Here is a 25,644-nt window from a genome sequence, read left to right as displayed (position 1 = left end):
AGATGCTGGACTGTACATTTCTGCTTACTATCAAGTCACCAAAAAAGAATGCCTTGAAAAAATAAAATTATTAAACATATATAAAGTAAAATGAAAAACAAAACAAACAAACATAATGTCACCAGAGTGGGGAAATGGTATAACTTGGAGCATCTCATTTCTCAAGGTGTGTTCTGTGGTCCCAAAAGATGTAACAGTTCTAGATACATAAATTTGGGCAATGCTGCATACTCCAGCCTCCTCTTGGGATACTTACAGTGGTTTTAAAGCTCTGAAAAGTCCTGCAAGAAAAATCCTGGTTGATTTTGTTTAGCCCAAAGTTTTTATATTTTAGTTAAAATAGAAACCTTTCTTTTTACATTATACTTTGTAAATGCTTACTTAGTAAAAAGCTAAACAAATGAGTTAGTTGCTTTGATTAAAAATTTCTTAATTGTATAAAATCTTCTAAATCTGTGTTAAAACAACATTACTTGTCAAAAGAACTCTGTAGTTATTTTAAAGAGGTAAAATTAGATATACCTTATACTAGAACAAACTTACACAATATACCAGAATAAACCAAAAATGGACCAGAAATCTAAATGTGAAAAAATGAAGCCATTTGAAGTAACTGGAGGAAAACATGGGTGCATTTCTACAGAACTTGGTTGTAGGGAAAGGCTTTATAACTCTGACCCAAAATACAGAGGCAATTTTTTTTAAATGACTGATACCTTTGACTACATACAAATAAAACCTTTTGTATGGCACAAAGAAAAACCACCATAAACAAAGACAAATTATAAAGTGAGGAAAAGATAAAAAATCTGATAGAAGAAAGGGCAAAAGATGTGAACAAGCATATATATGGCACATGGAAAAAAAATATATGTGTGTGTGTATGTATATATGTGTATTACATAAATGCCCTTAAATATATGAAAATACAGTCAACTCCACTTATAATGAGAACAAATTCAAATCAAGCCTGCTTTAAAGTATCAGTTCCCACCTCTCAGATCAGAAAGCATTAAAATACTTGACAACGTATTCCTCTAAAGTTACTCTCGGTATATCAGCATTCTCATACATTGCTGGTGAGAATTAAGACAGGTGCAACCCTTGTGAAGGGAATTTGCCAATATCTAACAAAACCAAGTATGCATTTACCTTTTGTTCCAGGAATCCCACTTTAAGAAATTTACCTTTTTGGGATTTTCCTCTAAGTATACAAAAATAGACATGCCCAAGGTTATTCATGGAAGTGTTAATTGCAATCATTGCCAAACATTGAAAACATGCTCAAACACAGAAGAGGGTGAAATAAATGATAGTACATCCATAGGGTGGTGTATTATGCTGCTGTAAAAAAGGAAAGAGAAAGCTCTCCACGAACTGGTATGGAATGATTTCCAGGATAAATTATAAGCTAAAAATATAAAAGTACAAAAGAGTACTATAATATGCTACCTTTTGCATAAGAAAGGGAATAAAAAACAGACATGTATCTGTTCAGTTTTTGCAAACTGAAGCAGAGAAAGGCAATACTAGAACTAATGAAATTTATTACCTCTAGAGGGGTGGGTAGGAATAGAGTAGAAGTGATGAGAGGATAGGAACAAACTGGAAGAGATAGGAGGATGTGACTCTTACCCTAAATGTGCCCTTCTGTAGTTCTGACTTTTGATTGTTAATGTTGTATGTAATCAGCAACAACAACAAAAGTAATACAAATCAACAGGAATGGGAAAGAAAAGTCTAAAATGTAACATAAAAGGAAGCAGATGACTTTCATTGTATTTCGAATGACTAATATGTTCACATTGAAGATGGAGAAAAAAAGAACCAAAGTCAGTTTTGAATGTGGTGTTTTGACCAAAGAAGAAAAATAACTGTAAGCAAATCGAGAACTCTAGAGAGTAGGTGTAGGGTGAGTATTTCTTGTTTGTTTTTGCTTGGCAATTCTGAAGCTACTTTCAGTAACTTCCGTAATTCAGGAAGTAAGTAAATATCTTGAGGGCCAGTTTCCTCACTGTCAGAAAGGGGTTACAAATATGGAAAGAAGAAAAATGAGAATGAACCTGTGGTGTTGGATTAGTATTAGAGGAACCAATATGAGTGCACAGTTATAGAGGTCAGGGATCATCAGATGTTTTCGTAAACGAGCAGATAATAAATTACTTAACTCTGCCATTGTAGCACAAAAGCAACCATATACAAAATGTAAACAAATGAGTATGGCTGTATTCCCATACATTTTTATTTATGGACACTGAATTTTGAATCTTATATAACTTTCATCTGTCATGAAACATTACTTTTTTTAATAACCGTTTAAAAATGTAATAACCATTCTTAGTTTGCAAGCTAGACACAAACAGACAGTGGGCCAGACTTGGCCCATAGGCCATCGTTTGCTGACCCCTGTTTAGATAGATATATAGGTAGGTCAGTAGATACCTAGATTAAGAGATAGAGAGCAAATATGGTAAAATGTTAAAGGTGGGGAAACTGGGTGAAGGATATACAGTAGTTCTTTATACTCTTCTTGCAACTTTTCTATAAATCTGAAATTTTTTTAATCACAAAAAGAAGAGCCCTGTACTTTTCATAGCTACTGCTGAAAAGAAAAAACATTGATCAAATTATTGACCTAAGAAGTAAGTGTCTTACATTTCATAACATTCACACAACTTCCACCTACACTTTCCCCACTGGGGTAGCTCCTACTGCGATGATATAGTTTCTGATTTGTAACCGGGGGTGTCATGATGTGATAACATTATTTTCTCCTGTTCATCCCTGTTCTTCATCGCCCTTAGTGAGTAATGAGGTCACTGGGCTGGTAATTTGTATATGACCTTGTAATTTCCTATAATGCAGAAATTTTTTGGTCTGCTATAATTAAGTAGCCTAAATAAACAGTGCTTATCAGAAAATGCCCCATTAGCTTGGAAGTCTGTGACAAATCCTTCCTGATGCGCTTAATGTGTTATTATGAAATTCAATTACACAGCATGCTCACCTTGCTTATTTCACCAGCCATAATCTAGTGATAGCTATGGTGAGTAGTGACTGAAAGTGTTGTAAAATATTATAAGTAGGAATTAGGTAATTTTGACATTAATATGCTTTTTATGCTGGAAGAGCAAATAGTTTGTAAGGAAAATATCTGCTGTATAGACTGGTAATCATTCTACCATCCTTTGCTGATTTAGTTCCAACAAAGTCCGTTTCTACCTTGGTTTATTTATCATTATAGGTAGGTCCACACCATGATCTTCATTGATAATGAAGATGATAGTAGTCAAAGCTGAAATTTATTGAGTGCTAATTCTGTACCCATATTCACAACAAATGTTTTTCTCCCATTTTTTTCTGTTTAATCCTAACACTCAACTCTGAAGCACTATTATTATCTCCTTTTCACAGATGAAGCTTAGCAATGCTAAGTGACTTGGCCAAGTTCTTACTGTAGGAAGCACAGAGCTGGAATTGGCCTGCAGTAGCACAGAGCTGGAATTGACCTGGATTTTTATCAGCTCTTAGCTGTTGGTTAGGACTGTCTCCCATTGTAGATTAATACCATAGGAAATACAGAAAGAAATTATTTAGTTATAAAGACATACTCCTATTGAGAAGAATAAGGTAAATGATATAGGGCACTAATAGCAGTGCAAGAAATAGAATTCACATTGGAAAATCTTTTACATCCTCCTAACTGCTCCCTACCTCTAATGAAGCTCAGTAGTAAGTTTAGAGATGAGAAGGGCTTGAAGTAGAACATGCAGTGACTCAAGCTTTCTGGATGTCACCAGCTTGAATAGTACACCCCAGGTATCTACGAGAGGAAGCAAGAGACCAGGAAAGAGTGCAGTAGGAAGGAAAGTAAAGAGATGGGGAAATGCCCTCACTTCCCTCTTCTTTTCCCTTCACTGCTTGAAAGCCCCAAGTTAAGAGAGACTGACTCCCACCACTGCTGGGTTCCATGGCAGCTCCAAGACTGACTTCAGTTTTGAGTCACCTTGTGGAATGTGACCATCCATGACATGTGGCATGTGACTTTGTCAGGCTTTCTTACCCAAAGCTCATAAGGAGCTTCATCTCAGCTGCATTTCCTCTGAGTTACTGAAATAATTTCTTATGTGAAAAGAATTCTGCTATAATTTAATGGCAACAATAATAAACTTTGAGAGGAATATTCATTTAGTTGAAGTATTTCTCAAACTGGCTAGTTAAGTGATTGACTCCATATTAGCCAATTTACAGAACTGGATATTGATATCTGGACATCTGTCTTTCTGAAATATGAAGGAGGAAAAAGTGTTTCTTTGTGGAAGCCCCAGGGAATTGAAAATCCATAGGAAACATAAAATCTATATGTGGAACTCCAGACATGCTCATTCACTTTGTTTTCTTTTTAGGGACTGGTTAAATATGTTGAGCCCACCAATTGTTCCTCCCAGTCAACAGCCGGCTGAGCAGCGTCCAGATTCCTCTGAAAGTCTGAGTGTTCAAGGTGGGAATATGAAAAACGACATGCACAAGAAGATAAAAATAATTTACTATAAATAGAGAGAATCCATCACTTCGAGATGCCACTGTTTTTATTAAATGTTGATCACTTAGTCTTACACACCCTAAATGAGGTAACCTGAACCTCATTTTTTAGAATAATGGATTCTTTACAACTAAAAAGAAGACGAGAGAAATTACCCTTGTTCTTCTAAAGGTTAATACCAGGGCAAAATATAGTTTAAGGTATAAGAATTTGGATGTCAAATTGACCTTCATCTGAATTTCAGCGCTACCAATTCCCACTGTGTGACCTTTATGAATTTTGATTACTACATCTATAAAATAATATGAATAATAGTGCTCCCCCGATTGTTCCTTGTGAAGATTCAGCGAGGTGCTATATATGAAGCACTTAGAATGCCTACCAAATACCAGCTGTTGGCATTATGATACAGCAGACACGATATTTCAATATCACTCAGATACCTGTTTCCATGAATGCAGAGATACAACCTTTGCATTAAAGCAGAAGCTGTCACATAGCTACGATAGGTATTAGTAAGATAAAAATCAGAAGGAACCAGGAATGAAAATTTGCCAGGTGTTCGTTCGGTTGGCGTGAGCCATAAAGATGAACCATTAGTTTCTGGTTGTGAGCAGGGAACTTGACTGTGAGGTGTGCGTGGTGGAGGAACATAAGAGAATCTCTGGTGAAAACTGAGGAGTTGAGATGGCAGAGTCATGGGGTAAATCTCAAGTGCATAATTGGAGTGACAAATAACCTCAGAGTGGGACTCTCTCAGACAGTTTTCTGGGTTGAATTTTGAAGATGGAAATGTTATATCTGAAGCTTTGAAAAAAGTGGAAGTGAAACCAATATAAATTGCTCCAAAAAAAGTGCCAGTTTTTTTTTTCCTAACTGCCCCAGGGAAACAAAGTAGAGCATCGCATTTTTCTTTAGGTATGGAGAATTCAGAGTGAGAGCTCATACATCTGAGTTGTATGTTTTGGCCGCCCAAGGGATGGAGATGTCTCTGTGATTTACTATCTAAAATAGATTATGCCCCTCAAATTGGGAATCTTTTTAGAGGTGTGCATTTATAATTACTTATGACAGAAAAATAGAATCTTGGCTGTCAGGAGGAGACCTTGCTGTGAGGGAACAAATAATGTGTTATGTTAGGTGTCCTAAATAAGCCACAGGAACTGAGAGCGTGGTCCTTGAGCAAAGGCACCCAAGGTATATATTAGCGAGAAGCAGCTGGAAGGATGTCTTAAAGTCGCCATTGCCAAGCGCGGTTCTGACAGCAGGAGCTCAGTTATGTTGAAAGTAAACAGAACTTCCATTGAGGGCAATTTCAGAGAATTTTAGAAATGTGCTGGCCAGTGTTACCCAGATCAAGCATCCCTTCTGCCTGTCACCTTGGATTTTTATCAGCTGTCCCCTGGCCCTTTTCCTATATGCTTGGGTGGTTTGTAGTTGATTAATGCCTCCAAAAACGAGCATTTTCTATTTACTCATCTTCGAATTTTCTAATATGCTTGAGTGGTTTGTAGTTAATTAACACCATCAAAAAACAGTGTTTCCTATTTGGTTAATGGCCTGTTAATTACATAGTTTTAGGCGGCATAAGAGAGTCCATACTTACCAGTATGCTGAGATAGTGTTTCCATCTGTTCTGCTAAAGTGTTGAAGAAAAATTATGGGCTCAAGTTTCCAGTTTATATCATCGGAAGGGGAAGGGAAGTATGATTGTGAGCAGTCTGGAGCCCTTCCTGGGTTCTTGTTGCATGACACCATTCATTTAGCACTTACTTTATGCCAGACACCAAGTCATTACATTTAGCCCTCACACCACCACCAGGAGGAAGCTGTGTGTGAGCATGTGTGTATGTGAGTGTGTGTGTGTGTTACAGCTGAGGAAACTGAGGCACAAAGTTCTCAAATGACTTGCCCAACGTCCCACAACTACTGAGGCACAAAGCTAGGATTTGAACCCATGCATCCTGGCCCCAGAGCCCAGCCACTATATTTTTATCCTTTGTGGGTTTTGAACTGGGTAAGTAGATTACCTACTAAAATATGTATATATAAAACCAGGAGTTGAAACATTATTTTTCCATTAAGAGTTTCTGATCTACAGGAAAAAGCAAATTAAAATATCTCAAGGGCTCAGTGGCTAAGTTCTTTAAAAAAGAGAGAGATACCTCTGGTCACCTGTTAGCCTTGAGCCTGCCCCCTTCTCCTCCCACCCATGCTTATTAGAAATGACAGGTAGCCACAGTTGACCAGATCTAAGGCAAGGCCAAGGGAGTGAACAGCTGAATGAAGGACAGGATCATTGGATATGGAACTGCCGGGCCTGGGTATTTGCATGTTGCTTATCTTCTTAAAGGCTTTCCCAGGCACTCTTACCTAAGTAGATCAGTCTGCCACTCACTGTGTTCTCTCACTTCACCTTCTGACATCATCTGCATGCCTTTTCACAGTCTGAAAATCTTGATTTGTCTACTTGTTTATTGCCTTTCCTCCTAAGTAGCCTCTGAGTTTTTAGGAAACTGTCAGTTTGCTCACTCCTGGATTCTTGGTGCCCTGTGCAAGTTCCAGCATATATTAGATTCTCTATGTTCTCATTAGAAAGGAGAAGAGAAGGAATAAAGGGAGGAAAGGAGGGTGGGAAATACTCTTTAACTAGTCCTTTTATTTATTGCAAGCTTGGCAGGAAAAAGTAGAGCAATTCATTGAAATCTGACTTTCAACTTTCCCCCCATCCCAATTTTTTTGGTATATTTGATATATTTCTAAAATTTAATTGTGAGAGTATTGAACTTCGACCCATACATTTTGGCAGTTAAAAAGTTATAGATCACCTTATGCCATGGCTCTTAAACTTTATTCATAAGCAGTAACAACTTTTCTTTCAAGTGAAATCTCATATGGAATCCTCATGTATGGAAGAGACAAAAGCTCTGCTCTGGCTAAAGTGGGGGTTAGGATCTCAGAATCCTGCCCTGGGGCTCTGATGAACAGTTAAAAACACTGATGTGGTCCAACCCCTCAATTTGCCTAAAGAGGTAAATGACTTGACCAAGATCAAATGCCCAGTCAGAGCCCTAGCTGGAATTAGGGCCCAGGCTTCTCCCACATCGGTGCCCTTTCTACAGAACCATTTCACTGGGATGTGAATGTGGTGCCTGAGGACTAGTTCACAGGCAAAGGTATTGCCCACTTTTGGACTTGTAGGATATAAATAATAATAGCTACTTATTTAATCTTCCTGTGTTCTGGGCCTACATGTGCACTTGAATTCTCACAACAGCCTAGTGAGGTATAGATACTATTATTATCCCATCTTCCACATGGTTACATTGGGACTTAGGGCAGTGCAGGGATGTGCTGAGCCATCATACCTCTATCAGAGATGGCGAGACCAAGATGAATTTCTGCAGCTGGAGGTAGTACTGCATTTTAACAGCGGGGAGATATACTCTGCCTAATACATAATTCTAGAAAACTTGCCCCAGGCCATACAAAAGTAAATGCATGAGTTATATCTGTCCCTACTTTATTCAGTAGAAGTTTGTGTCACAGCCAGTTTCTGCTCATCCAGAATGTCTCAAGTGCATGAATGCCACCTTCAAGTGAGCAGCCCGGTTTACAGCACAGTCGGCCAACAGGAAGAGCACTGCATTCAGATTTCTGACATCCCACTGGATGGGAAATGGTCAGCTCTTCACAGCTCCTCCTGGGCTGTAACACACTTGCTGAATATCAATTACCCTGGACGCGGTGCCCTTAACACTTACTAAAATGTGTTTTCCTGGAGCTTGTGTGAAATGTAAAAATGGGAAGTTAAGATTTCAGAACTTATTTGAGAAAACTACTAAAATGACCTTTTGAAAATGAACCATACTTTGCTCAAAGAATAGTTGTCAATTTGTTTTTGACATTTGTTCCTTTACAGTTATGACCCTTAAATTATTCATGCTTACCAGCTCCAAAATGGAATAATAACGACCTCTCTTTTCAGGCCTGTAGCCCTATCTTGCAGTTTACATAGATTTTGAGTAAGAAAGGCATTCAGGAGTTTGGGAGTTGCCTGAGTCTCATAAAAATAATATTCTTGTACCTTTTTTATGGCAAAGCCACACAGAATATTCCCACATGGACATTGATTAATCTCCCATGAGATATAAATAGGTAGCAGATGCTTGCTTTATAGATGTAATATCCAAATTACTAGTAAAGAGTTTACAGAAATTTTATGGCTTCTCACAGTTAACCAGAAAGAAGGAATCCTCTTGTATGGAAGAGATAAAAGCTCTGCTCTGGCTAAAGTAGGGGTTAGGATCTGGCTGCCTGCTCTTCTCCAACAGAGGAATTCTTTCACTGCCCTCCTATTAACTGCCACATAATTCTTTGACATTTACCTAATACTCTGAGTCTAAAAGTTGCTGAACAACTCTGGTACCCCTAGTGCCTAGCGTGGTTTCTAGGACACAGTAAATGCCCCATAAATATTTGATGAGTGAATGAGTGACTCTACTGGCCATAGGAAATATGAGAATGATTTGATCTATTCTTTTGATCTTTTTTGTACCTCGAAGATTTATTTCAGATGCAAAGGAGACTTTCCCCAAAAGAGCAATATTGGTGATATGAAAATAATAAGCCAGCATTAATAAAGCACCGTTGTGTACCCGGCACTGTTTGGAATTTTTCTGTGCATTACCTCATACCTCCTCCCAACACTGCTTAGTGTGGAGTTATATTATGTTCCCACTTTACAGATGAGGTAAGGGGCTAGCCTGGGCCACAGACCCTGAGTGTGCATCAGGACGCTGACCCAGACCTGTCTGACCAGGGTCCACACCCTTACCTCCCACACTGTAGTATGACCACAGAATCCCTATTTAGGTGGATAAGAACCACATGACTGAAATATCCACTGCAATTTTTTTAATTTAGGAAGTTGTATTTTCTTGAAGCTTTCTGGATAAAATAATAGTTACCTTGGTACTCTTCTTAGACCCATAGGACCCCACCTCAACTCTCAGATTATAAAACGGTTCATGGTATTTCTAACATTCCTTTAATGCAGAGCCCCCGCTGCTTCCCCTGTGAGTAGGGTGATATTTTCTCTTATATGGCTCTCAGGGTCCTGGGGGAGTCTTCTCTGCAGGAAGTGATTAGAGAAGCGGGAAATCAGTGCCTCACTAGTATCAAGAGATGCCTTCTTTTCAGGGCCACTGGAAGTGAACTCTCCAGTAGAGCTAAACACATTGCAAGTGTTTGAGGCTCTTTCTCCTATTACAGAACCACCCCACCTACCCATCCCCCAGGTGCAACCCAGAAGGCTGGTCCCAGCTTTCCTTGCTGGAATTGGGATGCATTTTCCCATAGCTCAATGTTGATACCTTGCTTAAAATCAGGCTCCTAAGAGACTATGGGCTCTGTTGACGTCAGAGCTCAGTACCTTGGAGAGGTGCCTTCCTTCACGTGTAACAAAGTGCGTTTAGAGTTGTAAAACACACAGTTACAAGAAAAAAACAAACAACCCCATCAAAAAGTGGGCAAAGGATATGAACAGACATTTCTCAAAAGAAGACATTCATACAGCCAACAGACACATGAAAAAATGCTCATCATCACTGGCCATCAGAGAAATGCAAATCAAAACCACAATGAGATACCATCTCACACCAGTTAGAATGGTGATCATTAAAAAGTCAGGAAACAACAGGTGCTGGAGAGGATGTGGAGAAATAGGAACACTTTTACACTGTTGGTGGGATTGTAAACTAGTTCAACCATTATGGAAAACAGTATGGCGATTCCTCAAGGATCTAGAACTAGATGTACCATATGACCCAGCCATCCCATTACTGGGTATATACCCAAAGGATTATAAATTATGCTGCTATAAAGACACATGCACACGTATGTTTATTGCAGCACTATTCACAAGAGCAAAGACTTGGAATCAACCCAAATGTCCATCAGTGACAGACTGGATTAAGAAAATGTGGCACATATACACCATGGAATACTATGCAGCCATAAAAAAGGATGAGTTTGTGTCCTTTGTAGGGACATAGATGCAGCTGGAAACCATCATTCTTAGCAAACTATCACAAGAACAGAAAACCAAACACCGCATGTTCTCACTCATAGGTGGGAACTGAACAATGAGATCACCTGGACTCAGGAAGGGGAACATCACACACTGGGGCCTATCATGGGGGGGGGGAGGGGGGAGGGGGGAGAGATTGCATTGGGAGTTATACCTGATGTAAATGATGAGTTGATGGGTGCTGACGAGTTGATGGGTGCAGCACAGCAACATGGCACAAGTATACATATGTAACAAACCTGCACGTTATGCACATGTACCCTAGAACTTAAAGTATAATAATAATTTAAAAATAAATTAAAAAAAATAAAAAAATAAAACATTAAATAGATTAAAAAGCTACAAAAAACAAAAAAAAAACAAAAAAAAACAAAAAAAAACCCACACAGTTACAACTGGACATCTGAATCACTGCATATTTATAAGTAGAGACTACCTGGAAAGAATGAAATTGTAGTAATTCCTAATTAATGATCCAAATTCTTCAACATATTCCCTAAAATAGCATTTTCCAAGTAAAATATAGCCACCAGTTTTTACAAAAGGGGTAATGTACCTATTGCCCAAATGACACCTGAACTATAATAATACCATGTTATTTGCCTTTCAAAAACAATATAGCCCTCTAATTAGAAGAAAGTAGCATTTCATTGTTTTCATTCCATTGTTGGTTATTTATCTTTCTCCCATTTGAGGGCACATGTTTGCTGAGAACCGAAATTCAGCAGTTCACAGAGGACTTTCTCAGGCTTTGGTGTGAGTTAATTTTGCCCTACTGTGAGATATGTTGGTGGTAGAGTTTGCAAGCACCCAGTACTCAGCATAATCTTATCTAAAATGTCATCTTCATTGATCCTAAGGCTGACTGCTCCAAATGGTGATCCCTCACTGTTGAATTGCTTAAACAATAGTGTATTAGCATGCACATAAAAATACAGTCAATCAGTTCTCAAGATCTATAGGAGAGAAAATACATTAACTTAAAAAAAATGTAGATGGCAGTGTCAGAAAATCGAAAATCAAGTTCAATGTCTTGATCAGAGATTTTTAAATCTGATAAACTGGAGCCACATCATTTGTTTTCAAGCTTGAAGAGATATCTTGTGTACATGTAGGTTTTCTATTATCTACAGTTAAAATGCATTAAATATAGATAATTAAACATTTATATTAATTGACTTTCAGAAGGTGAACTGGAGGGATTACTTACCCGAGCTGATCTACCGGGAAGAGGGCAGCCTATGTTGCTGCATTTGGTCTGGCTCCATTGGTTTTTCTTCTGTTATTGCCGTTAACCAATTTCAAAGTGGATGAGGCTGAAAGTTTGTAAATAGATTATTATCTGAAAGGTAATTTTATTTCACTAGAAATGGCTTTATTGTGTGTAGAAGAGAAAAAAATGTAATTTGGACCCCTATCCAGATGCTCTTAGTCTAGTAGCAGAAAATGGTTTTATTTGTTAATTTGTCCTTCTAGAGTTTCTGTAGCCAGTCTTTAAATAGAGCAATTTAGCATTTTGAGGAAAAACAAACTCAGCTCTATCCAAGAATATAATTGAAAATTACCCCATACCCATCCACGATAATTACCTTTCAAAACATTTCCCAATGCTTGACATCATAGTGGTAATTGCTTAATGATATTATAATTTCATTACGTAGGGATTATAATGGCAAAATGATGTAAGTTGGAGGCTTTGAAAATTAAGTTACAATGAAAACAAAACCTTTTATGTAAGTTTAAAGCCCTTACTTCAACATAAAATTATACATAATCTCACCCAATTTTTGTATGAATGTCATTGTTGGTAGTTTTAAAATTCATCCATTTGAAGCTTTGGTACTAAAAAACCACAAAACCTATCTTAGTCCCCATGGTTATAATGCATGAGGGTCCCATTCTGTAGTGATATGTATTGGAACGAATGCATTTATATCACAGTTATTGCTCCAGTTTGTATGCATTATGTGGCAAAACCTCTACTAATGAATTGGATTTACCTCGATCCCTTTGCAAATGGGTGATAAAGACCCATGGCCATTACAATGGTTGTTTTCATCTTGAAAGATTCCTGACTGATTGTAAATATATTGTGTTTTCTCATTTAATAGCACCAGCTTAAAAATTTATCTTTTTTGCAAGTGCAGGCACAGAATACATTAAATAATTATATACCATATAACTCTTATGTGCCAGAGGTCAGAGTTCCTCACGATGTGCTGATGGAGTAAGACAGAATCCAATGGCAGGTCCCTGAGAGTTTCACTCATAATCATTTACCTCAGGGATATGTGATTTAAACGTTACACCTGATGGAAAAAAATAGTTTTACTTTTGGAAACGTACATGATTTTTGGTGTAAGAACTGTTTCTTTTATTTATAAGATGAATTTATCATAATGTTCTATATAAAACTAATTGGGCGTCTTTCTATTTCTTTCAAATCCACTATGTTTTGGGGTTGTAAAAAAAATCAAACAGATTCAGTTTTGGGGTAGGGAATAAGGTATAAATGTACATAACCCTTCTTGTGTCTAGCTCACATATCCTGTTTTCCATGATGATGGTGCTAACAACATTTACTGAGTACTTAACTGTGTACGTGTGCTGAGTGTTATTTAGTCCTCATAGGAACAACGACAGGTACTGTTATTATCTGTACTTTACATATAAGGAAGCCGGGGCTCAGAGCAGTGAATTTCCCAATATCCCACAGCTGTGATACGGTAGAAATGGGATTTGGAAGTCAGTCTGTCTGACTCCATCATCTAAACGTCATCCTTCCTACCTCTATGAAGCCTTTTCTTACACTTTAAGCTGTATCAGTACTTCCATCCTGAGTTACGAAGAAAGTTATAGCCCATAGTTCATGATTTATTTTATTATCATCCCTAATAGTAACTATCATTTATTAAACAACTACTATGTGTGCTGTGTTATACATATTACCAGTGTCTAATTTAATCTTCCTCAAAACCCTACCAAATAGGCGTTGTTATTCCCATTTTGTAAACAAGGAAACCAAGGTCCGATGAGGTGAAATGGTCTGTAGCCAGCTTTCAGGCTGTAAGCAGCCGAGCTTCCATTCGCCCCCAGTGTATTGGATTCTAGAGCCCTTGAGTGCGCTTAGCCACCCGGCTGTAGAGCCTTCCAGTTTAACTCCTCATTAATCTTTAGTAGCTGCTTTTGTTTCATGTGTTTGTGTCACATTCACAACTAGACTATGCCCCGCTCAATCACATAGCAGATACTAATTGATAAACTAATTTTATTCATTTCTCTCAAGTAGTCCAAACTTTAAAGGCATAATGGATTGAGTATATGAAAGTAGAGGATGTACATGCTCTCCTTTGATATGAAAAAGTAATCTAAAGGGGGTCATTTTCAATATGGAATGACCATTTGAGGAGTACTCTCAAGGACAGAGGCAGGGCCCTGGGGACTCTGAAGACAACAGAAGAAGATAAAGGAAAGGCAGCCTTCCTTCTCTGAGTTCCTGTTCCTAATTAGAGACTGTGCAGGGTGCTCAGGTCAGCTCATGTGGCTGTTAGCTGAGGGTGCTCATGTGGCTGTTAGCAAAGTCCTTTCATACTTCAAAGATATAAACTGCTGCAGCCCAGAGTCACAGAAGCTCATCAAAAGCACTGCAGGGATTATTGGATCTGGTCCCCTGTCCTAAGCAGGGTTCATCTACAAAATTCTGCACAAATGGTTGCCCCACTCTCTGCTTCACCCTTTCCAGAGTACATGTTTCATTTGCTGGTCAGCTCTAATGCTTAGAAAATTCTTCCTTGTGCTAAGCACCCCCAAAAAAAATGACTCCTCTTAGCTGCCACCTGTTGATCCTATTGCTTCCTCCTGGAACCCCAGATTTTCTTAACTTCTTACTCCTATGCCACCCTTTATATGCTTGAATCCAGAAGGGCTGCTGTCACCTCATTAAGCTTTCTCTTTTCTGGAGTTAACAAGCCCATTTCCTTTGGACTTATTGAACTGTTTGCCTCTGCCCTCCCCCCAGGGACTCTCTCATCTTTAACAATATTTTTGGACTATAAGAAATCAGATTTCTTTGTTTCCAAAGCTGATTTATTAAAATGTAAGACACCTTTAAATTTTTTATTAGTCTTTCCTATGTCTAAATTTAATGTAATAACTCCCAAATTAAACATGTTACACCACTCTTTTAGCATAATCAAGGTCCAACTGAATAAACTGGTACAAAGTACTCTGACTGGTAGAAAGAACACTGAACTCTTCGTCTGGAAACTGAGAGTTTGTCACCAGCTCTGCCTCTTACTCAGCAACCAACCTCAGATGAGCTCTTCAACTTTGTGAACCCTGATTTCCTCATCTATAAAATGGGCATGATAATTCCTGCCTATTTCACAGGGTCATGAGGGCCAAAGGAACTACTGCATGAGAAAGTGCTTTCTAAACCATCAAGGGCTCTACCAATTGAGGTATTAGCAAGCAAGACATGTAATCATTCCTCAGTTGAACTCCACTTTTAAAGACTGGTAACACTGAACTCAACTCACAAGAAGCAGCTGATTTCACATTTCACTTGCTTCTCTGCACAGTCCTTAAGAATAGGGATTATTTCCTACCATCATGTCCTGAACACCTAACTCAGTGTCCGACTCATGGAAGGATCATGCTAAATGTGTTTTTGGATGGTTAGGAGAAGAGTGGGCAGAGGAATGGCTGTGGTACAGTTTTAAACCCCCAATTCACCATCTAGGCACCACTCCCTTGGACCTAACTCCAGTTTGTCAATGTCCTGACAATGTTCAGGTACCAGCTTGATCTGATTTTGGCTGAGTAAGATGGAACCCCACAACCACCACCACCACCATCTTCCCTTCCTCTGGGCAGTGACACTTAAGATCATGGACTTTTATTCACACCTTCAAGAAACATTCCATTTTTATTGAACCTCTATTATAAGTGAGCCCTGCACCATGCCCAGCATCCAAACTCTTCTGAAGCTCACCCTGGTGAGCACATAGCCCAAAGCTTCAGTTGGGTTTCGTTTGGGGTTTGGTTTTGGTTTGGTTTTGGTCTTTAATAGCTTTTGAAGAGAGAGGAGTGTTGTCTTAGTCACCTCTTTCTCCCTGAGCCTACTCTCTGATGTTCTCTGGCTGGGAAAGTCTTGACCTCTCAGCCTCCGAACTCATTACATGAACTTTCAGAAGTACTCAGAATGCACTCACTTGTGAATACGAAAGTGCTTAGCACAGTACTGGGCACATAAAAGGTGCTCAGGAAACATCTTTTTAAAACAGTTTTTTTTTTCATTTCATGCCATTTGTTGGAAGCCAGCAGGCCTTGATAATGACTTAGACAGTAGGTGGGGTCCTCTCTGTCCAATCCATCTAAATGCCTGTCACAAGAGAAAACATTAAGCCATGTTCGTATCCCCAAAAAACTTAACAGACTTCTCCCCTACCACTAATAAAACTACAAATCACCTGACATTTTGTTTTCTGTGTATATTGTCTGTTCTATGTATCTTATAGTTCTATTATTTTAATTCATATTTGTTTGGTAGCCTTTTTAGGATGATTGAATGAGGATCAAGTTTTCTATTTTATTAGTTAGTTTGCACTGTTTTGCATTTTGTACCGCTCTGGCCCATGAAGAAGTTTAGAACTTTGACAACTAGTTTTGGATCCTGGCAAGTTTTCTAATCCTAATGAACACAACTCTTAAGTCTTTTGGCACTCTCCTTTTCTTCTTTCCCCTCCCACCAGTTCTCCACACTCAGTTTTTCTTGTCGTTTGTCATGAAGTTGGTCCTTCTGCTCACTGGTGTTTCTTCTCCACCTGGCACTGCATGTGTAGAGTCTCACCACTTCCACAGTGCTCCTCCCTTCCAGCCTAAACCTTCTACCTGCATAAAGAAAATCCCCCAGGAGAGATGGTGATTCCTGCTTTGTTGCCCTTTGTTTGGGGATTCTGGGCCAAGCCAACAGCTAACGTGTCTGTGGTTCCCCTTCCCCACAGGTGAAGAAGACCTCAGTGTGGAAGAGGACGAGGAAGTACTGACTTTGTTGTATGACCCTTGTCTGAACTGTTACTTTGACCCCCAAACTGGGAAATACTATGAGTTGGTATAATGCCTCCTTCCAGGGCAGGGAACAGGCACTCCCAGCTGGAGCAGGATAGCAGTTCAGGGTCCCTCAAAGAGTCACCACAACCTGTGTGTTGGGTGACACAGAATCAACAGTAACTGAGAGAAACGAATTCATTTTGTAAATAATGTTCGATGTTAAGAATCCTACATTCCTTTTGTAGATGAGTATGATTTTGAAACTGAAGAAATTAATACAGAGGCAAGATTTTAGGAGTTTGAATTGGTTCTTGTTTGTTCTCATTCTACGTAAAATTTTGTTTATTTCAGATAATTTTATGTAAACAAATTAAGAGTTATTCATTCAAATTTTTACAGTGTTAATCTGTAAATGATGGCTTGATATACAGAAAATGTATTTTTGTTTAAAAGATGCCTGGGTACCTTTTATTTTATGACATTTGTATTAAAAATAAATATAATGGTAAGAAGAATAGCTTTTAAACTGCTTCTTTTCATTCACTCCACTTTCTTCTCCAGAATATTCCTATATGATACTTTCCTTCTCTTCACCTTTTAGAAAAGGAAACATTGTGAACTAGTCACACTTTATGATCACATTTTATTGGCACTGGCCCCACTATTTCCATTTCAATATAGTTCATCCAGAGTTTGCCAAAGATCACAACATTGTTAATCACTTAAGCTGCTTAGCACTATATTTTTCTTTAAAGAAAAAAAATTTTGCCAATTATCTCTTAATTCTAATAATAGGTTCACATCTAGCTCCATAGATCTATATTTCACAAGAAATCACCTTTTTGAAATCCCCCCACCGCCACATGCACACACACACGCACTCCACACCACTCCTGTGACCTGGGCCTGGAGAAATCCCAGAGGCTTTCTTTGGTTTTTCAGTTGATGTCCGTGTAACTCTGCTTGCTGGATCACAAGGAAAAAATCATGTGCTTCCTGCATTCGGGTAGACAGCCTTGAATTGTGTGCCAACTATATTGATATTGAGTTCAAGGAAGTACTTATTATATTAGCTGGCATATTTTGTTATTTAATAAAGATTTTTTAATAAAGAAGAGTACCATTGGAAATAAAAATTTGCTGATGTACAGTTGGATTTAATGGTGGTACTATAATTTCATTTAATATTGCTTGATAGAGGAAGTAAGAGCTCTTTTTCAGGAGTAGATTTGGACTCCTATTCCATGTATCATACATTATTTAGAACCATATTTGTGTTTGGTAAGCTTTTAATCCTGTTGTTCACAAAGTATGCCTTTGTTATAAATTTCTCTCCAAGATCTTCATACTTACAAAACGAAAATTGAATAAATTAAGCTTTCCAAAGCATGCAAAATGATAAAAGAGTTGGATTATCTTGATTATGACCTTAAAGATTGGAATAGGGCTTGGAAGGCCTTGTTTCTGCTTTAAATAGTCTCAGGACCATCTACATAAACAAGGGAGTCAATTAGAATTTGTATTAGTGAAGACTTGTAGTTATAAATATCAAAAACAACATTAGCTAGATAAAGAAAAAAAAGTTAGGATACGGGAGTGCCTCAAATGCCCCAAAACAGAATGCTATAAGGCTATAAGGCCTCTGAATAGATTTGGGCTGGCACCTAGAGGACTGTAGTGAACTCTGTTGAGATTCTTAAATTGCAAGCAACACACACCCTTGATCCCAGAATTCAAAGACTTGCTGAACAATCAAGCTCTGGGAGGCACAGACATCAGAGCAGCCCCGGAGATCCCTATAGCAGCAACCAACAGTTTCTCATGATGATGGACACCAAGTTGACAGCACCACTTTTTTATGCCTCAGGTCTCTGCTCAAGGAGCAAGAGGATGGTAGGATTAACTCATCAGTTATCCCCAGGACCACATGGAATGGGAATGAGATACTCCCTGAGGGAGTAGAGGGCACTGTTAAGAAAATGGGGAGGGATGTCAGGCAGGTAAAAACCACAGATGTCTATCCTGGGAGTCTAGAAGCATTGGCTCTGCCGCTCATCTCTGATTGATTTTGCCATCTCTTCCCCTCTCTTCTCTTCTCTCTTCTCGTACATTTCTCAGCTACTCAGTCCACCTGTCAGAGCACTCAGCCACTCCAGTGCCTACATACCCAACCATACAGAAATGTTAACTCCCATTTTCAATTCAAAAATCCCAGAGTTGGGATTCCAATTTGCTCGTTTGTTCCAGGGGCCACCAGGACCCTCTTCTATGGATGAGGGAGGAAGGCAATTAAGGAATCCCTGTGATCTGAGTAGACATTCTAAAGGTGTCTACCACAAGGTTTTATTATCCCCTTTTTACGTTTTATTTTCCTCTTTTAAAGAGATAGCTTCATTTCTGTTGAGATTTCTACAGACGAGTTGAAAAACAAAAATAGATGTGCTTCCCAGTGCCAATTTTAAATTAAATTGGTACCACCAGTTTACTTGGAAATTCATTAACTAGGCTGTACATGTTCACTGGTTATCAAATTTCGTTGCATGTTAGAATCTTCTGCAAAGTTAATAAAAATACCGATGGCCAGGTTCTACACCCAGAGAGTCTGACTTACTTAGTCTCAAGTGTAGCCTGGGCATTGGAAATTTTTAAAACCTCCCCAGCCATGCCAATGTGCAGTCAAGGTTGAGACTATTACTATAGATTAGATCTGACATGAAGAGAAGGCAGGAGCTTTGCCTAATGGCATATGCACCTGTGGGGAAGAGCCTGTATTAGTTTTCATTTTAATTTCTACTTTTCTATTTTTTTCTTTTTTTTCTTTTTTTTTGAGACGGAGTCTTGCTCTGTAGCCCAGGCTGGAGTGCAGTGGTACAATCTCGGCTCACCGCAACCTCCGCCCCTCCAGGTTTAAGCAGTTCTCTGTCTCAGCCTCCAGAGTAGCTGGGATTACAGGTATGCGCCACCATGCCTGGCTAATTTTTTGTATTTTTAGTAGAGATGGGATTTCACCATCTTGGCCAGGCTGATCTTGAACTCCCGACCTCGTGATCCACCCTCCTCGGCCTCCCAAAGCACTGGGATTACAGATGTGAGCCACCACGTCCGGCCTAATTTCTTCTCTTCTAATCAAGTGTGTACCAAACATTTTTATCCAAAACAATTGCAAATGGAGACTAAAAAAAATAGATTGATTCCATGTAGAAGTATATCTTAAGATAATTTGGTATCAGTTTGGGGACTGATTCAAACAGTTCCTTGTTTCATGTAATTGGGATGCAACTTACAAGTGACTTTTAAGTCATCAATCTCTAAATTATCATGTAATTACAGAGGCTGGTTAGTGGGAATTATGGAAAAACAACTGTCAGCAATAATGGCGTCAGATCAATGATTTCGTTTCCCTGGTAATTATAAGTTCTTGCTATCTCCAATTAATTTAATTTTTATTAAAGAAAAATACTGATATATGCATAATACATAGACACTTTTACCAAAAAAAAAATCTTGCCCTATTATTATATTTCTTCGATTTTTAGATTGGTTTCATTTAAATCAGTATTTCAATAACATCTTGATCCTTCTTGAAGTGCAAACTGTGTTTAATAAGAGTAATGTAGTCACAGAATGTACAACCTGAAGCACAATTAATTGAAAGAACTAATTTTAAAATTGTCCCTTGGATTTAATTAAAGATCTTGCTTCTGGAAGTTTCTGAGCTGTTCCTTTTTAAAAACTGTGGAATGACAGCAAGTACACTATCAAAACTTGGTTTGTTCCAGGTTACACCCTGTGACTCTCAAACTTCAATCAAAATGGCCAGAATAATGAAAATTAAGACCTTCCTCCAAGATCTAGAAACAGAAATACCACTTGACGCAGCAATCCCATTACTGGGTATATACCCAAAGGAATATAAATCATTCTACTACAAGGATACATGCACGCATATGTTCATTGCAGCACTATTCACAATAGCAAAGACATGGAATCAACCCAAATGCCCATCAATGACAGACTGGACAAAGAAATTGTGGTACATATATACCATGGAATACTATGTAGCCATAAAAAAGAAGGAGATCATGCTCTTTGCAGGGACATTGATGGAGCTGGAAGCCATTATCCTCAGCAAACTAATGCAGGAACAGAAAACTAAAGATGCGTGTTCTGACTTGTAAGTGGGAGCTGAACAATGAGAACACATGGACACAGGGATGAGAACAGCACATACTGGGGCCTGTCAAGGGGTGGAGTGAGGGAAGGGAAAGCATCAGGAAGAATAGCCAATGCATGCTGGGCTTAATAACCGAGGTGATGGGTTGATAGGTACAACAAACCACCATGGCACAAGTTTACCTACGTAACAAGCCTGCACAACCTGCACATGTACCCTGGAACTCAAAAGTAAAAATTTAAAAAACAAAATCACCTGTTATCACCTGTTCACATATGGTTTTATCATAGGATTTCTATTTCATACATCATTCATTTTGCATTCCAGAAAAGTTAGTCATAAAGAGAATTCTTGTCAAGCAAATCCTATTTTCTCTCTTTCTCCCATTATACTAGTTAAGATAGAATCGTGTAATTGGGCCTAGAAAGGACAATCAAGATCATTTCTTTAAATGCTCTGATTTTACAATTGAGAAAAGTGAGATTCAGATTGAGAAGTCCTGTCAAGGTGGGAATTAAGAAGAGAATGCAAATGACAGATTGAGATGGACATCACAAACCCCGAACAGAGGTCACCTGAGGACAATGGCACCCTTTCAGGAGTCTGGAATTTCTGGTTCTCACTGAGCATTTCCTTTTCTTTTGCTCCATGCACACTTTTTTCCCTCAGTTGTCAGCCTTTACACCTCAAGGATCAGCATTTCCCAACATGTTTTCCAAGAAACAGAACTTCCACTAAATGTTAATAAATGTAGTGGGAGTGGGGAAGAGGTCCATGATCAAACCAAGGTGGAAAATACTGGACTAGTGGAAACTGTCATTTGTCTTTACTGGAGAAGTTCTCATTGGCTTTAATAGACTAACATGCACAGGTAATCCCCAGTGGGTGAGTGGCACTTCTCCAATTTGTCTACAGAACCCTTTTTCTCTAGAACATCTCAAGGGTTTTATCCACTCACATCCTTTGAGAAATGCTGCTGTAGATCACTCCTCCAGAGCTGGGAGCCCTGACTCCCACCAGAAGTCAAGAAATGTGTCCCCCAACCTCAGTTTGTTTGTTTGCTTGCTTGCTTGTTTGGTTAGTTGTGTGTGTGTGTGTGTGTGTGTGTGTGTGTGTGTGTGTGTGTGAGAGAGAGAGAGAGAGAGAGATTTGGTGGTGGGGTGGGGGGTGGTTAGTGGAATTTTGTGTTTTCTTTGCTTTTCGTTTTATGCTTTGCCCAGATATTTCACACACCCCTGACCAGGCTGTAACAAGATGATTTTTTAGACTCACTTTTCATCCAAAACAAGGTATGCTGAAGCCTGAACATTTCTTAAGTCTGAGGCTTTGGTCTCTTGCAGAAATTTTCTTCTCATATTTTAAATTATACAAACATAACTGTAGGTAATATGGTTAACTTATAACACAGGATAAATCTAAGTGAAAGTTCATTCATCATGAATATTGGAGTCTTACATCATAATGAATATTTTGGTTCTGGTTTGTGTGCTTTTAATATAATTTAGCATCACATTAAGTCAAAATAATTTGACTTATAAGAATTAAATGACCAATAAACATGGACCACAGATAACACTAATTTTTACTGCTGACATATTCTTCTGCAGTTAATCACCTGTAATTCTGTGAGGCATTACGAAAGTGATGTGTAGGAAACAATATTGATTGGTTTTCATCAGCCCAACTTATCATTGTCAATGTTTATGCTGAACCTGGCAAGATTTAAGCATATAAACTTGCTCCTAATGGTAATAAGTACTGTCAATATTTTAACAGGTGGATCAGGAGAAATTAGCTCTAATGTGCTGTAGTGGATGCTTCCAAAGCCATGGGAGTGAGGTGCTCTTGAGACCTTAAAAATTGAGATAAGCAAAATTATGTGAGAGTATTTGGCTTAAGAATTCCAGGACGGAAAAACTCTCTTTGTTTATTCTGATAGTATACCAGTCTGAAGTATAACTTTTATTAATGATGGAGTTTTAATAATCTATAAGTAAATCATGAGATTTATGATGAGATTAGAATCATCCCCAGTTTTGCTTTATGGCTTCATAAACCAAAAATTGTCTCAAAGAAAATCAATCAAAATTTCACCATTTGTTTTTTCCACTACTTGCAAAAATGATTCAGACATTTGAAACCCTGAAAACTTACAAACCTTTTAGCCAACTCAGTTGAAGAGAGCTTCCTTTTTCCTTTAAAACTTTTTTGGTCGAAGAAGTTGATATTAATAGCATCTTATTGTGGGTTAATCTTAGTAAGCATAGTATCTTTTTCCCCCCAATACTTGCCTTTTCTTTGGCTTTTGATATCTATATCAAATATATTTATATTCTAAAATTCATCTCAGTATCTAGGTCTGGGCAATATACTTATAATATCTTTTCAAAACACCAATTTCAAGAGATTTTAATCTTCTCAGGTCAGGTACTTTTTTAAAAAAGTGATAGCACCATTTTTTTGCTAAGCATAAGAATCTATGGATGCTACAAAGTCCAGATAAATAGTAAGTCCAGAGATTCCTGTTATACTCAGCTGTGGTCAGCAAATACATTATCACTGGTAATGTTCATAGCCTTCATTTGTAAGGGACACCACTGTTTGCATTTTTAATACATTTTTGATAACCTTTTCCATGTTTTGCTAGCTGTTGCTTTCGATCAAATATAGTGGCTGTCAGCATTGACTGCACACCGCATTATCTGGAGACTCTGAGATATGCTGCTGCCTTGGTCCCATTCATGGAGATTCCTACCTTCTCTGGCCTGAGCTGTGACCTGGGTATCATGATATTTAAAAGCTCCCCGAAGTGATCCTAATGTTTGCCAAGGCTGAGACCCTCTGGCTTAACCTATTCTCGTTTCTTGTCTTTATTGCTCTTCTTCACTTCCTATGGTGCCAGAATGAGCAGTTTGGGAATTCCCAAAGGCACATGGTAGCAGTGACATTTGACAGTTTCAAACAACAGATGAACCATCACTTGATGGATTTCATTTGTGGGCAATCCAATAATGTTCTGACAACTTGCCTTAACCTAACCATGTGGTTGATGATCACTAGAATGGAAAACATGACCTATTTTGTTTTGTTTGGCTTTCTTCACTCTGTCTTGTACACATTTTGAGCAAAACTCATTCTCATTCCCAGGTATCAGATTATATGCTATGTGAATATAGCTAGGTTTCAGCTTCCAAATTAACAAAGGGAGGAAGGTTTATTAAGTGACCATGTGAAAATGATGGAAGCCACTGGTTTATACTATTAAAATTAGTATGTGTGTGTCTGTGTGCATGTGTTTTATTACTAGGATCCATCCGTTTACAAAACCTTTGTGACTTAGCATTATTAAGTTAAATATTATTAGGAAGTTTTGGAGTCTTTCCATTTATAGTAGCCCCTAGTGAGTCAAGTCTTTTTTTCTTCCAAATAAAGATGCCATTTATTTCAATCTGAGCAAAGGTATAGACCTGTGGCTTTCAATTTCCCATGATCTGTAGCATTCTTCTAAATATGAGATGATAGGAGAGCACTAGGAATTTAAAATCTTGCTTCAATAACTCCCCTCAAAGTTGTAAGCCTTTTGTGAAGTTTGTTTTGTACACAGCCTTGAATAGTAAGTGCTTTGGGCTGTGAAGGAACTGAAACAGTGGATGCACAGTGAGGTGACATGGTACAGAAAAGAGAGGGCAAGAGGGGAAAGGGAAAGGAAGAATGGAGACCAAGAGACAGGAATGCAATCACCAAGTTAGAGGGAACTTGGAGGACCATAGGCCCCTGCTCAGGGAGCTTTGCAGAGCAGAGATGGGATGACACCCATTTGTGAGGTGAGACTATGAGTTTGTTTTATTCTAAAACCTTAAAGGACGATTTAATCCTAGCAGGCTGGAGAGCTTGGAGACATCCAAAATGCTGACAAATGGACCACCCAGGAAAAAGCACTTAGCACATGGTAAGCACTCAGTAAATGTTCACTGGTATGGTTATTATTTATGCCTAGGCCTGTCAGACCGAGGACTTTCAGATTTGGAACTCTGGTGATAAACAATGGCTATAGCATAATTCCTGAAAGTATATATGGGCACATACATACTATATTAGTCCATTCTCACACTGCCATAAACAACCACCTGAAACTTGGTAATTCATGAAGAAAAGAGGTTTAATTAACTCACCATTTTGCAGGCTGTACAGGAAGCATGGCTGAGAGGCCTCATGAAACTTATAATTATAGCACAAGACAAAAGGGAAGCCACCATGTCTCACCATGGCAGAGCAGGAGAGAGATAGTGAAGGGGGATGTGCTACACACTTTTAAACAACCAGATGTTCCGATAATCCACTCACTGTCATGAGAACAGCATAGAGGAAATCTGCCCCATGCCCTAATCACCACCCACCAAATTCCTCCCCCAACACGGGATTACAGTTCAACATGAGATTTGGGTGGGGACACAGAGCAAAACCGTATCACATAATTTAATATATTTCAGTTAGAGTTTCACATTTTACCCTATTAGAAGACTAAGCTAAAACAAATGTTTTATCAATACTCTGAAAAAAAATGGGACCATCATTTTCATGCAATAAGACATAAAGAAAACTAACAATTTCCTGAGAATTTGGAGAAATAGGGGCAACTGATTATGGATTAACACCTGGGGTCCATGTAGTTAGAAAATAGATACTCCAGAAATTCTTTGAAGCTGTATTTATTTAGTATTTGTAATACTTCGGGTCTGACCCATATGATTTAAATAATTGACTCCACTATAAATGTTCAGAATC

General features: G+C 38.4%; 1 protein-coding gene across 1 annotated transcript in view; it reads left to right on the top strand.

The window, feature by feature from the left end:
- CFAP20DC (CFAP20 domain containing) overlaps positions 1 to 17,202 on the top strand; it is a 298,458-nt gene extending 281,256 nt beyond the window's left edge. The window contains exons 16-17 of the mRNA XM_001093761.5: positions 4,407 to 4,501; positions 16,640 to 17,202. Of these exons, the coding sequence (XP_001093761.4) occupies positions 4,407 to 4,501; positions 16,640 to 16,752 (208 nt within the window). The 3' untranslated portion in view covers positions 16,753 to 17,202. The remainder of the gene's footprint in view (positions 1 to 4,406; positions 4,502 to 16,639) is intronic.
- Positions 17,203 to 25,644: the final 8,442 nt, after the last annotated feature.

The sequence above is a fragment of the Macaca mulatta genome, chromosome 2 (assembly GCF_049350105.2).
Source record: "Macaca mulatta isolate MMU2019108-1 chromosome 2, T2T-MMU8v2.0, whole genome shotgun sequence".
In the NCBI taxonomy this organism is placed as follows: domain Eukaryota; kingdom Metazoa; phylum Chordata; class Mammalia; order Primates; family Cercopithecidae; genus Macaca; species Macaca mulatta.
The sequence above is the reverse complement of the archived record's forward strand: the minus strand, read 5'-3'. Positions and strand labels throughout refer to the sequence as shown.